Source organism: Podarcis filfolensis (assembly GCF_964270895.1).
Source record: "Podarcis filfolensis genome assembly, chromosome: 15".
Lineage (NCBI taxonomy): Eukaryota > Metazoa > Chordata > Lepidosauria > Squamata > Lacertidae > Podarcis > Podarcis filfolensis.
Window position 1 is genome coordinate 15068407 of NC_139618.1, and position 17207 is coordinate 15085613.

General features: G+C 46.0%; 1 protein-coding gene across 1 annotated transcript; it reads right to left on the reverse strand.

Moving 5' to 3' along the window:
- Positions 1-99: 99 nt before the first annotated feature.
- On the reverse strand, positions 100-15731 carry PHKG1 (phosphorylase kinase catalytic subunit gamma 1). Its single transcript, XM_083588199.1, has 10 exons — positions 15593-15731; positions 13070-13205; positions 11939-12114; positions 8764-8818; positions 7753-7818; positions 6268-6431; positions 4927-5017; positions 4387-4540; positions 2995-3120; positions 100-1756 (listed from the first exon to the last, which is right to left on the reverse strand). The coding sequence occupies exons 2-10, from the start codon at positions 13150-13152 to the stop codon at positions 1505-1507; spliced, it is 1167 nt and encodes a 388-aa protein (XP_083444325.1). The 5' UTR covers positions 13153-13205; positions 15593-15731; the 3' UTR covers positions 100-1504.
- Between the last annotated feature and the right edge of the window lie 1476 nt (positions 15732-17207).

The following is a 17207-nucleotide window of genomic DNA, read 5'->3' on the forward strand; positions in this document are numbered from 1 at the left end:
TCTAGTCGAACCCCCTGCTGTATGAAGAACCCTGTAGACATCACTAAGCAAGTGATTCGAGGAAGCAAGATGTTGCTGTGCAATGAACAAAAGTCCACATCCAATAAATAAAGCACATTTATTCATTCTTAAATCAATCCCTCCCCTAGAAAACCAATCCATTCCCTTCCGTGTGTGCAGCTGTAATAAATAGTCATAATAAATATTTCACACCCCTGAGCTATTGGGCTGATGCTATATATAGCAGGAAGTGCGGGGGACATCCCTAGCCCTCCAGATGTTGCTGAACTGCAACTCCCATCAGCCCTGACCATTGGTTGTGCTTGCTAGGGCTGATGGGAGTTGTGGTTTATCAGCACCTTTTCTAAGGCTTGCTGGACACTCACCTTGCCACCGGGCATCGCAACACAGACATGAAGCAGCAGTTGTGTTCCAGAGTCCATGGCAGGCCAACCAGAGGATGCAAAGGCCTCCCTTCTGGTCCAGCCTCCTTGTTTCCAACGCTGGCTGCACAGACGCTTTCAGGAACACGAGAAGCCGAACTTGAAAGCAAGAGGCAACCCCAGCTCCCCTGCCCAATCCCATTGTTTGTGCCCTATGATCTGGTATTCTGAGGTATACAGCCTCTGACACTGGAGGTTCCATATATATCTCTCACCACTCACAGCTCCTGGAAAACCATGCATTTGTCTAGTCTTAAAAGATTTCTTGGGGCAGCAAATTCAATATTTCTAAGAGGTTTAAGGGCCTTGGGGCTCCTTTCCATACAGCAACTTCTCTGCCTCCTCATTTAAGCAGCCATACGCTGGGGGTGAAAAGAAACTTGCTTCACCTGTTGAGTTTCTCCAGAGGCCCTGTTGAATTTCTTCCTGCCACGCACCCCTTTTTACGTTGCATGGAGATGACCCTTCAATGGCTGGAGTTTACCGCTTCAAAATTGTTAACAGAATCAGAATTGTGAGCTGGAAGGGGCCACAAGGGTTATCGAGTTCAAACCCCTGCAATGCAGGAATATTCGATGCCTGCATTTAATTTCTGAGCATATATCACCTTGCATATTTTTGTCTGCCACTCTTAGGATGGGGCTGGTTACAGATTTAAACAATGTCCCACCTCCCACCCCCCAATCCAGGAAGAAGAACCAGACAAAATTCTGCAAGTTTCTAGAGCACTACTATACTGTTATAATTTTGGTGTGTCTCAAGACTGTGTAATTAAGGAAAGTATAAATAATGAGAGCATGTGGTATAGTGGTTAGATTGCCCGACTATGACTTTGGGTTCAAATCTCCACCCCAGCTCAGCCATAAAGTTCTCTGGAGATTGCTCACCCTAGCCTACCTCACAGGGTTGTAGGGAAGATAAAAATAGTGAGCAGGAAGTGTTGCTGAGCTCCATGGAGAAAAGGCAATGTGAGTTGTTGTTTTTTTAAAGTAAATAATAAAGTTTTGCTTTAGCTGTTAACATGCTGGGAGGCTTCGCCTGACCACCGAGTGTGCTGGAACTCAGAACAACTCTTCCTCGGCTGCCAAGCTGAACAGAACGGCCTTGGGAGTGTTTTCAAAGAGAGCGGCCCGGTTCTGGGCTTCACCCTTCTTCACCCAGTGCCCGTAGATCCGGAAGGCACAGGCGTCGATCAGTTTGCGGACAGGCTTCAGGCTGTAGGGGTCCCGCTGCAGCACGTCCCTGGTGATGGGCTTGACGTTGCGGTAGTTGAGGTAGATGCGGACCGATGCCAGGACAGTCAAGCAGATGACCTGGAGAGGGAGATGGAACACGTTTAGAAACACTCAGTGACGAGGGCTGTAGGCTGATAAAACGAAAGGACAGCACATAGTTAAACTGCGGAACTCACTTCTGCAGGAGGCAGTGAGTGCCACCAAATTTGGATGGCTTTAAAACAGGATTCGGGACATGGGTGGCGCTGTGGGTTAAACCAGAGCCTAGGGCTTGCCAATCAAAAGGTCAGCAGTTCGAATCCTCACAACGGGGTGAGCTCCCGTTGCTCGGTCCCTGCTCCTGCCAACCTAGCAGTTCGAAAGCACGTCAAAGTGCAAGTAGATAAATAGGTACCGCTCCAGCGGGAAGGTAAACAGCATTTCCATGCACTGCTCTGATTTGCCAGAAGCAGCTTAGTCATGCTGGCCACATGACCCGGAAGCTGTACGCCGGCTCCCTCGGCCAATAAAGCGAGATGAGCGCCGCAACCCCAGAGCCGGTCACGACTGGACCTAATTGTCAGGGGTCCCTTTACCTTTACCTACGAGGATTAGACAAATTCATGGTGGAGGAGAGAGCTATTAATGACTACTAGCCACGATGGCTCTGCTCTGCCTCCACGGTCGGAGGCCGCAATGCTTCTGAATACCAGTTTCTGGAAGGAGGGTAGTGTGCTCTTGTGCTTGGATCCTTCTTGTGGGTTTCCCAGAAGCGGCACCTGGATTGGCCACTGTGAGAGCAGGATGCTGGACTAGCTGGGCTGTTGGCCTCATCCAGCAGTCCCTTATGTTTAGGGAGCATTTCATTGACTCATCGCCTGTCTTTTGACTGAGGAATCTATATCAATTTAACTGCTTTGAAATGATCTTCAGCGTCAATAATTGACTTTTGGGAGGGGAAAACCTGTTTAGATCAGGCCCAGCTTCTGCAGAGGACATCTGTACTACTAGGTTTAGAACAGTCTTCCCCAAGCTGTAGTCACCAGCTGTTTTGGACTCTCAACTCCCATCAGCCTCAGCCAGCACAGCTTTATGATGCCTGGGAAATGAGAGTTAAGTGATAAAAAGTACAAGGAGGAGCTTCCAGTGCACAGCAGGCCATGTCATAAAATTTTAGGGTTGGAAAGGATCTCAAGGGTCATATTCAACCCCCAGCAATGCAATAATCACAGCTAAAGAAGGGGGAAAGGACTGCAATTCTATGGTGAAAAGCAACATCTGGGAGTCAGACACTGAACCAGGTGAACCCCCCAGCAGGACCTGGCTAACTCACTCACCCTGAATTTCCGGAAGGGGCTGAAGTGTCGGACCTCCTCCACAACGTACTGCTGGAAGAAGGGGTGGGCGAGGGCATCTTCCACGGTGTAGCGGTGTTGCGGCTTCACCACCAAGAAGTGGGCGATCTGTAGGCAGAGGAAGAAGAGCTGGGGTTGGGCTGCAGGAAGGCTTCTGGGGCTGCTAAAGCACGAACTGGGGCCCAGACAATTTGCCATCTGCCCTGCACCAGTCAGAGCTCACCAGCCGCAGATCATGGCCTGGCACATACCTAGCAATCAAACTCTTCTCTCTTCTTTTGCTTGCCTGATTATAAATTGTTCAGGCCTTGAATGAGGGGTCACCCGTGGGATTGAGAGACAGTGGACCCTTTCAGACTGTCTCTGTTTTCAAGGGGGATTCAATTGCACCCCAGAAAATTCAGGTGGTGTATTTAAAGGTCTGGCATTATAAGTGTGGAAGGGGGAAAAATCTCAATTCACTTTCTGTATCCTGTTTGTAATTGTTCTGACCTCTGTCCTTTGCCTTTTCTTCCTGAGAGTCAGGAGACCTGGTTAGTGAACATAGGAAGCTACCTATACTGAAAATAAAGGAAGATTCTAGTCCTCTTGATTCTAAACAAAGGGCCAATTTAAATAGGAAGCTGCTTATACAGAGTCAGGCCATCTAGCTACGCCAGATGTAGGGTGGTGTGGGCGGTTCCCCCACATGGGGCACCAAGCCAAGGGGGCTAATAATAGAAGTAACTACTCCCAAGTACAAAAAGGAATTCTTGTGAAAATAAGAAATATATGGGCAAGGGGCCCACCAAATGTTTTCCTTGCTCAGGACACCATATTACCAAAGTCTGTCCCTGAATCTAGCTCAGTATTGTCTACACTGATTGGCAGTGACTCTTTGGGTTTCAGAAGTGGGACATTCCCTACCCTATGGAGATGAACCTGAAACTTTCTGCATGCAACGAATATGCTCCACCACTGAGCTACAGCCCCTTCTGCTTAAACAACAAAATATTATACTTTAAATCTGTTGTTCACAGAAACTTAGGAAGCTGCCTTATATGCAGCCAGGCCATTGGGTCCACCTTGCTCACTATCGTCTACACCAGGCTTCCTCAACCTCGGCCCTCCAGATGTTTTGAGACTACAATTCCCATCACCCCAACCACTGGGTCCTGCTAGCTAGGGATCATGGGAGTTGTAGGCCAAAAACATCTAGAGGGCAGAGGTTGAGAAGCCTGGTCTACACTGAATGGCTGCAGCTCTCCAGGGTTTCAGGTAGAGGAGCCCTACCTGGAGATAGTGTGGGTTGAAGCTGGGGCCTTGTGCATGCCAAGCAGATGCTCTGCCATGGAGCTATGGTCCCTCCGCCCTCCCTCTTGAAACACCACCCACCAGGTCCTTGACGGTGTCCGACTGATCGTCCCACTCCGGGGAGCCGAACTTGTAGTCCCCATTCATGATCATCCTCAGCATCAGCATCTGCTTCCGGTGCCAGAATGGAGGGGATCCTGCCAGCAAGGTGTACATGATGACTCCGGTGCTCCACCTGAAACAAGCAATCCCACCCCCATAATTAAATGCATCTGCGCCTGAGCCGTGCATAATGTAAAGCAGATGCAACGCGCACCAAGAGTCACGCAGAATGAAGGATGGATGAAGACAGAAGTGTTGGGTAATTCCAATAGTGTGCCGGTGGGTGGATAACAAGGAGGGAGCCAGTCTGGCCTCTTTGGGGAGGGAATGCTGCAATCTGGGAGCAGCCACGGAGAAGACTCTCTCATGGGTCACAACCAGCTGTGTTCTGATGCTGATGGGATCAAGAGAAGGTGCTTCCCTGAGTACCTGAGCACCCAGGTAGGTTCCTCGAGGGGTTTGTGATCTTTTAGGTAAGTCTGCTCCCCCACCCCATGATGATATATTGATTCTGCTTACATGTCAACTTCCTTCCCATAACCTGGATGGTCTGGATCCATGGAACATTCTAGTATTTCGGGAGCCAAGTAGCCAGGAGTTCCACAGATCTCTGCAAAGAAAAGGAATAAAAAGCTAAATATTTGTTAAAAGTAATATCAGTTAGTATTAATTATTATTAAAATCCTGCTAAACCCATTGGCTCAAAGCAAGTTAAGAACCTAAGAAGAACCTGTTGGATCGGGCCAAGACCTATCTAGTCCAGCATCCTGTTCTCACAGTGGCCAACCAGATGCGTGTGGGAAACATGCCAGTTTCAGGATTTTTTGTCTAGACAGATGCTGCAGGACTGTATGATCCTGGGCTTGTAAAATGGGGAAGGGCTTTGACTCATGGTTTGCACAGTGAGGTTTTCCAGGCTCAATCTACAGACCTCTAGGTAAGTGTTTGGAAAAGATCCCTGTCTTAAACTCTGGCTGGCCAGTGCGCACAGTACTAAACTAGATGGACTCAGTATAGAGCAGGGATGGGGAACTTCTGGCCCTGGAGCAGAATGCATCCCTTAAATCTAAGGCTGTAGGAAGGAATTTATTTCTGCTCTGCTCTGCTCTGTCTACACAGCATGCAACACTGTTTCCCTTCCACTGCAGTTCGCCTTCTGGCAAAAACTACATTATTCATCTCTTAGCAATGGCAAAATTTTACCTAATTCCACGCCATTCATTTCAGGGCAAAGGAACACAATGCAAATTAGCGGGAAAGTCATCAACAATACATGGTTTGCAGGCAGAAAACAGCAACAGGGAACACCAATAATGTTTGTTGGATTTGTTTCCATTCTGGACACAAGATGAATAAAACAAACATGCAGCAATTTCCCTCAGAGTTCTCTGGCCTCCCTTTGGAGCTGTGCCATAACTTTGAACTTTTCTATTTCCAAGCTGTGACACTTTAGGATTTACAGTTTCTATTCTTTGTTTTCTTTCTGTCTGTCACGTTTGCACTTTATTTTTGTTAACAAATCAAATAATAATATAAAACCTTTTGCTTGCTTGGGTACAATGGTGAATGTGTGTGTGTGTTTAAGTTTCCATATTGTACCAAGGTAAGTGTCCCACCCACTTGCTCCACCCACTTTTTGCTCCACCCACTTTTTGCCTCTGGTCCCACCCACTCCAGCCAGTGGCCCCCTGGTGGTTTTCCTGTAAGGGAATGTGGCCCTTGGGTTGAAAAAGCTTCCCACCCCTGATATGGAGCAGCTTCCTAAGTTCCTACTTTTTTTTTAGGGGGCAAGGGTTAGAATGCAGTCTCCACCATCACCACCCCACAGTTCTTATCTTTGCCATAAGCCCGCCATGTCACCTTTGAGCTTTTCATCTCTGTGCAGCTGACAGGAGAAGCCAAAGTCGGTCAGTTTGATGTTCATGTCATCGTCCAGAAGGATGTTCTCTGGCTTGAGATCCCTGTGGACAATGTTCATGCTGTGGAGATACTGGATGACTTCCAGGAGAGCACGCATGATCTTCCTGCAGGGAGAGAGAGTGGATGCTTCTTAGCAAAAGGAAACCATCCAAAGTAGAAGATGGGCGTCCCTGTTCCCTATTGCTTTGCTGGAAGTACTGTATGTAGATGCATGGATGGATAGATCAGGGGAGCCTGTCCGGTACCCTCCAGATGTTGCTGGAATCGCCCATCATCCCTGACCATTGGCCATACTGGCTGGGCCTGATGAAGTCCAGCAACATTTGGAGGGCACCACATTGCCTAACCCAGAGAGAAAGAGAAACATAAACAATTCAATATTTTAGTGTGGCAGCACCAACAATTTGGAACTCCCTGCCTATTAACATCAGGCAGGTGCCTTCAATGTACTCTTTTTATGCACCTTCTTAAAACATTGATTAGATAACCCTAATTTGTTCAGAAAGCTGGCATGAGTTTTAATCTGTTTTTAGTCCATTGTTATTTTACCTTTTCAAAAGTCTTAAATTATTGTTAATTCTTCTTATTGGTAATTTTATTGTTTTATCTATTTTTGCAAATCGCTCTGAGGTGTGTTTGTTTTTTGTACAACCAAGCGGCGTATAAATTTTATGAAATAAATTAAATAAATATATATACACAGGCTACAAAAAGTGAGGCTAGAGGGAAATTAAATGCACCCTAAATTTATAACGAGAAACAGATAAAGTTGCTATTGTAGTATACTTCTCTTGTCTTTTTATCAGTTGTTTTGTTTACAATTGTATAATTATAACACAGACATAGAAATATAAGGCTGTCACCACACAGCCCCATAGGAGGATTTGTAGTGCTAGATTTGCATGAAGTCGAGGTGGGGAGCAAAAAGAGAAGGCAGGTTTTAAAATGGTGGCTTTCAACAACAGGAGAGATTTGAATAAAGTAAGGATGGAGGGACATGAGATGCTCTGAGGAGATGGGGGAGTTGGGTGGGAGTTGGCAAGCAATGTGAGCAAGGGAGCAGCTCCCACCCACAGTTGTTGGTGATAACACAGAGATCCTGGCATTCCAGGGAACAACCCTTTCTAATCAATCCTGTCCAAAGATTAATTCACAGGACACTTGTCTTCAGAGCAAATCTGTTTTCTCTCTCGGTCTCAGACCCAGACTTCTTATTACAGCGGTTCGTGTCTCTAGAAAACCCAACTCCCAATATTTTGCCATGCTCCGGTGTGAGCAAAAACCCAGACCTGGGGTGCAGAGGCAGGGGGATAGGTTGACAACTCTAATCAAGCCTCACAACAGCCCTGTGCGGTAGGCCGGTATTATCACCCCCATTTTGTCTCTGTAGGGCGGTTGAAACAGAGGGGGGGTGAAATGCCTTACCTGGTTTCCTTCTCACTTAAGGTCACCTTCTCTGTGAGGTAATCAAAAAGCTCCCCTCTCTTCATTCTAAGTTGAGGGAGGGGAAACAAAATTACATCAAAAATAAGCTAAATAAGAAGCAAAGGGCATTAGCTGATGTGGGAATGGTTGGAAGCTTCACAACTCCTCTTTCCCCTTTTACAGATCAAACAGCACTCCTAAAACTTCCAATGTATACTTCAACTGGCCTCCAAATCTCAGGGTTTTGGGGTGGTTTTTTTTAAGCCTCTAGTCCTCATGGTTCAAAGGATAAGCTTGGTCAGAAATGGGATATGGCCTAGTAAGATTTCAGCCAGGTCAGGATACATATTTAAAGCACTCAAGGGAATCAGAATTTCTGCCAGAAGATACATTTGGATAAATTCTAATGACTGTATCATTATGAATGAATTATGGTATATGCTTTGACAGATAATAGATATGTGAAGAGAAGTAAGAAAAAGTGTGTCTGAAAAGGATGTTAGGAGAATTTGCTTACTCAGAGTGCATTAAAAATGTATCAAGAATGTTTGTGCAGGAAAAACTCCGGTTAAAGCAGCCGCCACACCAGCTATTACACAAATGCGGGGCGGCTAAAAATAGACCCCCAAGGATCTGTGACAGCAGCAGAGACCTTAGCAAAGGTTATGGGGAAATCTGAGCCAGCCCCACAACAGAGAGGCGGAGAGACGAACAGCTGCTCCCTTCATGCCATGGGAACGTTTATCGTTGACCATTGCGAGAAGCAAGAGGCTTGGCTTGATGAACCTTTGCTCTGATCCAGCAGGGATCTTCTTGGATTTCAAAACAGGTGACCCACGAATATGGTGACTCGAGCCTGTATGCAGGCGAGTAGCTGCATTTTGCACTAGCTGAAATGCTCCCCAAACCATTTCCAAACATTATATTGTTTGTAAGCCCCAGCTCGGATGCCCATGGCAAAATCTCGCTCTTTCAGTATGATGCGCTGGTTAAAAAAACACCAGTACTTACAGGTCGAACACCAGGAAGAAGAACGTGTTGGATTCAAAGCTGTCCTTCAGCTGGACTGCAAAAGAAAAGATGGTATTCTTAGCAATGTGGGGTCACCTTTGAAGCACTCACCACCTCCACAAAATCTGGGCTTGAAAGCTGAACTGGGCTTTTTACAAACTGTTCTATACCACTCTAATGTTGATGATGTCTTTCCTTCAAGATATCCTAGGAACTGTAGTTAAAAATCAGTGCGGATATCTGTGCAAGATCAACTGGGGAAGCTGGTTTATATCATTTCTGACCCAGTGTAAATTAAACTTTTAAAAGCTGGCATCACTAGATCAGGTCCATTCATTTTGTTGTATTAGTTAAACTAAATAGCTTTAATTGGATTTTGAATAAATGTGCAATTCATTGTTTTGAATTTTATTGTGATGGCCTGAAAAGGTTTGGGAAACTCTGGTCTAGATCACTTTACTGGCTCTGGCCCAGATATGAGACTGGGAAGGATCCTTCCTACCCCCTGCTTTCCAAGGCCATTTAACTGGAGATCCCTGAGCAATGGTGCATTGTAATTCAGCTCCACCAGGCCTGCTCTTCCTCACCTGTCACCTGGGGCCGGCCACGCCACCAGACTGATCATGTGACCTCCTGGGGTTGATGGGAGTTTGAGTCCAGCATCATCCAGAAGACCACAAAGCATAATTGTCCCCCAAGGATTGAGGCCCCTAATGTCTAAAAGACCCCCTTTTCCCCTACAGACCCTCTCAGGTGTTAAGCTCTGCAGAGGGGACCCTAAGAGGTATGGGGAATGACAGCCTGGGACAGGGCTTTCTCTGTGGTAGCCCCTAGATCGGGAAACTCCCTCCCCACAGATGTGCATCTAAGCACCTTCACTGCAGAACAGATTATAATTGTCACACACCTCACGGTGAACGGCAGGTATGAAATAATTTAAATTAAATTAAAATGGTGCATAAATAGCACATTGGGAGAGATGTGATCATATAAGGAAAGCAATAGATAAATTCCACTGTGATGCCTGTAAAATGTTGAAATGTATGTTTGTTTTAAAATCCTTCGTGGATGGCGTGACTCAGGCAGGGTGACTCAGCAAAGTCAGTCTGGGACATTTGGGCTGCCTGAGGCAAAAGGCAAGGTTGTTTCATGTACAGAAGCTGACTGGACTGGCAGTTAAAACTTATTTTAACACTGGCAATGGGATGGATGCATAGCTGTAAACTTTTCCCTTTTCTTGCGAGGAATCCTATTCGGAATAAGGGAATTTCCCTTTAAAAAAGCGAAAAGTTGACAGCTATGGGTGGATGTCTCCGCCACACCTGAGGCCAACAAGCTAGTGATGGCAGAGGGAGACTGGGGGCCAGGGGCAAGGACAGGTCGTATGACATACAGAAGGTTTGCTGGCTGCTTAATGGTAGGCCCCATACCTCAAGGACGTTAGCATACCCTCCAACACTTTGAAGCCAAAATCCAGGACGCCATCTTCCTGTTTTCCATCACACAAACCCAGCGGCCATTTTGGTTGCCTTGACCTCATGTGATTCATGCTGTGGTGCTGTCCCCCAACCCCCAATGCACTTTTTTGGGGCACAGGAATATAGGAAGCTGCCATATATCTCTTGCAGACTATTGACCTAGGTGAGTAATGTCAACACTGACTGTGGCATTCCAGGGTTTCATAAATTGAGTCTTTTCAAGCCCTACCTGGAGATGCTGTCAAGGATTGAACCCAGGATGCATGCAGAGCAGATGCTCTGCCACTGAACTACGGCCCTTTCCCAAAGAATATAGCATGATTCTAGTCCTCATTGTTCTGATTTGAATAAGAAGATAGAAACAGTCTTATATTCACTCAGGCTATTGGTCCACCTAGTTCTGCAATATCTACAATGTGTGGGACATTCTTATCCCTACCTGGAATTGCCGCCAGGGATTGAAACTGGGGCCTTCTGCATGCAAAGCAGATGTAGTAACTGAGAAATTGCTGCCATTTCATACTAATGAAAAGCTACCCCTGATCTCTCTGCCTCTAGGTGGTTCTGGCCCTGGAACCAACCGATCCTCTGCTTGGCTGATCCACTGTGCACATGTCTAGGAAATCTTCCAAGGCAGAGGCTGTCAACCCCTTGCTGTCAAAACTCCCTGGAATCAGCTCTGGAATTACAAATGGGTCCCAGAAGCACATTAGGCACCTCTGTACAAATGCCATGAGGCAGGGAGCAGATAGCAAGAAGAGGGAAGCCTTTTCCTGGGAGTGCCTGGTCCTCCTCAAGTTATAGCCTGTGCGTTACGGTAATGCTGATTCATCAGCACATCGAAAATATGATAGCTGGGGCCATGTGGGGATCTCGCAGGGGCTGGATTTAAAGCAGGGGGGTGTCAAATGAGAACACCATCTATTACAAGGAGGAAAACCGTGTCCACCGTTGCGAATGACCAAGGGAAGCAGAACGAGGAGGGGTTTTTTTGTGGCATGGAAATTTTACTCTCTCGGCACTGCAAATGTCACACAAGGAATCGAGACGCTGCCGCACAGGTGTTTATAACAAGATCCCAGACCAGATTTCCCCCCATCGTTCCTCACACCCATCAATTCATAATTTTCCAAATGCAATTTCTATTCTCATCAAAACATTTTGCACATATGTTTGATTTCACTTAAGTTGCATTGTTTTTATTTTATTTGTTATTCTTGCATGTCAATGAGGTGTGGGTTCTTCTTAAAATTGGAAAAAGGGAAGAAGATGACATTTCAGGGAAATGGGTGGGGTGCCGGATTTTTTGTCGCATTTATGTTTGAGGAGATGGAGAAGGATTTCTGTGAGGGTTCTTTCTTCCATTCCTCAAACCCAGCTTGTGGGCTTCCCAAAATGGGCTGGCCACTGTGAGAACAGAACGCTGGGCCAAATGGGTCCCTCTGGCCTGATCCAGCAGCCAGGCTCTCCTTATGTTCTTACCCAGAGCATTTGAAACAGCAGCATATTTATCCTGAGAAATGGCGGGACGCAGGGTTCAGAATCATAAAGACAAGGCAAATCCACAGGCATGATCTCGAGATCTAGGTCCTTCACTTCAGTGAAAATAACAGCCAGCAGACTCCATTTTTTGCCTCCACCCCCCAATTCATAGCTGTTGTTCCGTCAGAACTTTCTGGAACCAAAGTCTGACTTACTAACGTTTGGGTGTCCAGACACCTTCTGGAGTATGTCAATTTCTTTCAGAGTGGCGTCCCTCAACTCCTTGACTTCTTCTGGAGACAGATTCCCAGCTGTGATATCTATGATTTTCACTGCATATTCTTCTCTTGTAACTTTATGAATGCAGCGCCGGACAACGCTGCTCACTCCCCTGGAAGGGCAGAGCAGACAAAAGAGGTTTTAGGCAAGAATTAAACCCTATATCTACACTCTATCTACAAATATATAGATACTAGGGCCAGTGTGGTGTAGTTGTTAGAGTGTCAAACTAAAATCTGAGAAAACAGGGTTCAAATCCCACTCCATCCTCAACCAAAAAGCTCACTGGATGCCCATGGGTGCCATCCACTGCCCCTCCCGGCCTAGCCCACCTCACAGGGTTGTTGTGGGGACTAATTCAGGAGGGGAGGGGGAGAACTATGCGCTATGCCATCTCCTTGGAGAAAATGCAATGAAAAAATCAATCCTAATATTACTACATTTGTGTCCTCCTTTTCCTTCAAGGAAAGTGACTGGCCCCCAAGGCCATCCACTTTCAAGTGGGGATTTTGAACCATTTTGTATTATGCCATACCCTCCAAAGCAGCCATGTTGTGCTATAACCCCCGCACCCACCTGCCATTTTGTGTTATGGCACACACTCCCATGGCAGCCATTTTGCATTATGCCCCGCCACAGGCAGCCATTTTGTTACTGGCACTTTCTCAAATTGCCAACCGGTCCAAAAAAACGTGATTGGCAGGATCAATAGGAGTCACCTGCACCTGTCAAAGTGGCTGGCCCAGGAATGGGGGAACTCAGGATTGGGCCCATCAGCCAGATCAAGCCCTCCACCCCATGCTATGAAAGATAATATAGTGCATCAACAGCTATAGGCCATGGTGGCTGGATGGAACCTCCATGTCCAATAGTTGAGAACTACAGTTGCTAGAAATAGGACTCTTGTGCTGTGTGTGTGTGTGTGTGTGTGTGTGTGTGATATTGTCCTGGCAAAAGCTTTCCAATTGCCACAACTGGTTGATTTGACATCCATATTCTGGTTCTGAGGGACATGCAACATATTAACCAGCAAGATTAGTCCCATATATTTCATTTTATTTCATTACCTCCCCAGGATTTCCTTTGGCTCATATTTCTCATAAAATTCCCCAGACGTATGGCTGTCCGGCACTTCTTCAGTCTTGGTCATCTTGGCCTGATTTCCAGCAACCTTCTAGAGGTTTACTTCAAGATGACTAAAAGCTGTAAAGAAACAAACAAGCAAAAACACCCACAGGAAATTAGCTGTCTTCTCCAATATATACCAAATCTTATTGCAGGAGAGGGGATCCAGATGGCCTGGCAGTCAATTGCGGCCCTCTACACTTCTCTAACTGGCCCTCAGGACTCTTCCTAATCCACACACCCCCTTCACAAGCCATGCCCCTCAACAGCAGTAATCTGCATCCTCCTCAGGTGTTTTTGCCCGACTGGGATGTGCCCTTGAACTCCGATCATGGCACTTGCCTTACCTGGACAGTGGACAGAGAAAGGGTATGTGTAAAAGATTGCCTGCTTAAAAAGTTAAAATTCACATTCCTTGCTCTGCCCACTATTGCCACCGGCCCAGCGCACCACAGGGCTGTGGCCCTCAAAAAGTTGCTCAGAAGGGAATGTGGCCCTTGGACTTAAAATAGGCTTTTATTTCAACTTTATTATCAAAAACTCCTTGTGTTGATCTTGTATTATTTTGTTGTCACTGCTTGTTTTTTTCCATTGTGTGTATAGTCTGTTTTTCTTGCTAGATACAATTTCCAAAAAAAGGTCCCCCATTCCTGACATGGGATGTTGCCCAACGTTAGTCAAATCCACAGTATCCTGAAGGTGCAGTTAGTGCAAAATACTACAGCACAATTGCTGACAGGAGTGGAGTCTTGTCAGCATTTAACGCCTGTGCTCTAAGATCTGCACTGGTTGCCGATTTGTTCCCAAGCCAAGATAAAGGTATTATGATTAGTATACAAAGCCCTTTGCAGCATGCAATATTGCCTTATCCTATATACAAGCCCACTAGACTTCTTCCATCTGCGGAATTGGCATTATTACACATGCTAGGTTGGCATAATTGGCATAATTACACATTACGTTTTTGCAATAAATCAACCTTCTGGTGTGTGGCACCCACACTTTGGAACTCCCTGCCAATTGACACCAGGCAGGTGACTTCACTGCACCCTTTTTGGCACTTGCTAAAATGTTTTAGTTTAGGCAAGTCTATCCAGACATGCAGAATGTTGGTGTATGTTTTAATTGGATTGTTTGTTTATTAAAATGTTTTCAATAGCTTCAATAGCTGATAATTTTATTGTTGTTTTTTTTTAAACTGCTTTGAGGTTTATACCAACTTATCTTGCAGTAATAGGATTGTGTCAAATTGGCCATAGCTGTCAACGTTTCCCTTTTTTAAAGGGAAATTCCCTTATTCCGAATAGGATTCCACGCAAGAAAAGGGAAAAGTTGACAGCTATGAAATTGGCTTGTAGTTCCCCTTGAAGTCTATGGGACGAATGAAGCCAGTGAAGTCTAGTGAGAGCCATAGTAGTGCAGTGGTAGTGCCGTTTTGAACTAGGACCTGGGAGAAACCGGGTTCAAATCCCCACTTAGCCATGAAGCTCCCTGGGTGACCCTTGGGGGTCAGTTGCTGCCCCTTAGCCTAACCTTCCTCACAGGGTTGTTGTAGGGATTGAGGAGAAGGAGGACCATGTACACCACCTTGAGCTCCTTGAAAGAAAAAGGTGGGATATAATTGCAATAAACAAAAATACATACATCTGAAATCTCATTGGTTTCAATGGGCTCAGCCTTCTATGGGAAAGGAGGGAATCTTCATTCTGCGGGCTCACCGTCTTCCTGTTCCTCACCCTTCTCATGCCCTGATCCCCCATACAATTAGGCTTGCTTAAAAACAAACAAGCCATTAGTGACAATTGAAGCTTTAAAAAAGCCTGTGGTCACAACTGAACAGCACAGAAGGGGAGGGTTAACCTTCCCCTCATTTTGTGCTGTGACACAAAATCACACTCCCACCCACAATTGTGGCATGAGGCTTCAAAATAGCCTGCCATTGGCTCTGACAGCCCAGTCCACCTCAGGACATAATCCTTGGAGGCATGTGCAGAGTACAAGCCTCTCATTCTTCTGATACCCGCACAGGCAGCTCATATGCATTTGGGTTTTAAAGCAAGCAGCTTTGAGAGCTTCAGGGTCAAAAGTCTGACCTCAGTTCCAGATGTCTTGGGGACTAATTGTGATTTCCCAGCAGCGAGGGACAAGCTGTGCTCTGCTTTAATTCAGAGCTGAACCCAAGTGCAAATTCAGCTCTGCTTCCAGGCATACTCAGCCCCATCCCAACAAACATATACTTATGTACAGTATTAGAAAGTAATCATTACACCTGCATAAATGTAGGACGGTCTCCAACTAAGTCCTACTCAGAGTAGGCCCACTGGAATTAATGGGCCTGTGTATATCATGCTCATAATTTTCAGAGAGGCTGTCCTGCGTATAAGAAATGCCTTGCCCCCCCCCCATGCCCTTAAATCTCTTTGCTGAACAGGAGCAATTTCTGGACGAAGTAAACTGGTACTCACCATTACCTTCCTTTCTCTGAAACTGTTCACTTAATCCAGCCTTAGGAAATGCCTAGTGAGAAAATCCGGCAGGCAACTCCAGAAACAAATTGCCTCGATTATGTTGAGGCTACTACAAACCAGCTTTCTGCATTCTCTGTTAATTTGCTGTGGGTGCCGTTCCGCCGCTGCGGGAACACCAATGCCCAAAATAAAAACGGTCATGCAACCTGGGAGCTGGTCCAGCCCTCCAGTTTGAGCATGCTGAACTGCTGGAGTGTTTATTTAGGAGTGACCCTGCTTTGAGGTGAAGGAGCAGCTCAGCAGAGGCAACAACGCTGTCTCTAAGTTGCTGGAGTGACACGGAACAGGGTGGTCAAATCCTCACCTCTAAAAGGATACTGTCGATTTGGAAAAGGCTCAGGAAAGGGCAACTTGAATGATTATGGGGATGACGTGGGTCCCCTAGAAGATTTTGCAGCATCAGGACTTTTTTAGTTTAGAGGAGACATGATAGAGGTTACACATGACATTGAGAAAGTGGGTTGAGAAAAGTTTTTATTCGTCTCTCATAAGACTAGAACTCAAGGGCATTTAATGAAGCTGAATATTTCATAAATGAAAGTCATGTAGAGCATAGCTAAACTATGGTACTTGCTCCCACAGGAGGCAGTGATGGCCCCAACCTTGTAAGAGGGGATTAGACAAATCCATGGAGGATACAGTTCTGAGTGGCTACTTAACCACATTGGCTATGCTCTGCCTTCATTCAGAATACCAAGTTGCTGGAAACCACAGCAGAGTTTGTGTGCTTGGATCCTGCTAGTGGGTTTTCTGCAGGCACCTGGTTGGCCACTGTGAGAACATGATGCTGGACTGGACGGGCCATTGGGAAGGCTTTTCTCACGTTCCTAGAGGGTCACCCCAAGGAGAGAATTTGGCACACAAAGATAAGCTGGGCGATGCACACTGAGATAGCCAATGACCAAATCTGGGACCATAGGGACTCACATTCAGAATGACTTCTGAAGAAAACAAAACTGGACCCAAATCACATTCAACCAATACACACATCTTATTGACTCGTCTAGTTTTTCTTTTTGCACATTTAAATATTGCCTTTCTTCTGCCAGGTGGCATCCAGGTCATAATTCAGGCACTGCTACATGTAGCAGTAAAAAAACCCCAAGGTGGTGCAGAGCTACATTTTGTTATTTCATGGTCCTCCACACTTCTGGGTGAGAGATGCAGAATGTCTCCCTTCAGTCTTTACTAGCAACTATTGAGTGCCTAGCTATGTAGCTTCCAAAGGGGGCAGTGGAATTACCTGGGGGTGCTAAGAGGCAAGTGTGGGGCGGGTGTGTGTGTGGCGGCAATAGAGGTGTAAGCGACTATCAGACTTCAAAAAGTTAGCATCACTGGATCCAGTTCATCCAGCTTAGAACTTAAGTTTTAATTGGATTTTGAATAAAGGTGCAATCACTGCTGTTTTGAATTTAGTGTTATCTGCTTTGGCGGGTTATGCAAACAGCTATTCTAAATCATGCTTTTTATAGGGTAGGGGACACAGGGGGTGAGTTTATGGAACGCAAAGGGGCAGTGGCTTGAAAGATTGGGAACCACAAGTCTTTTAGTT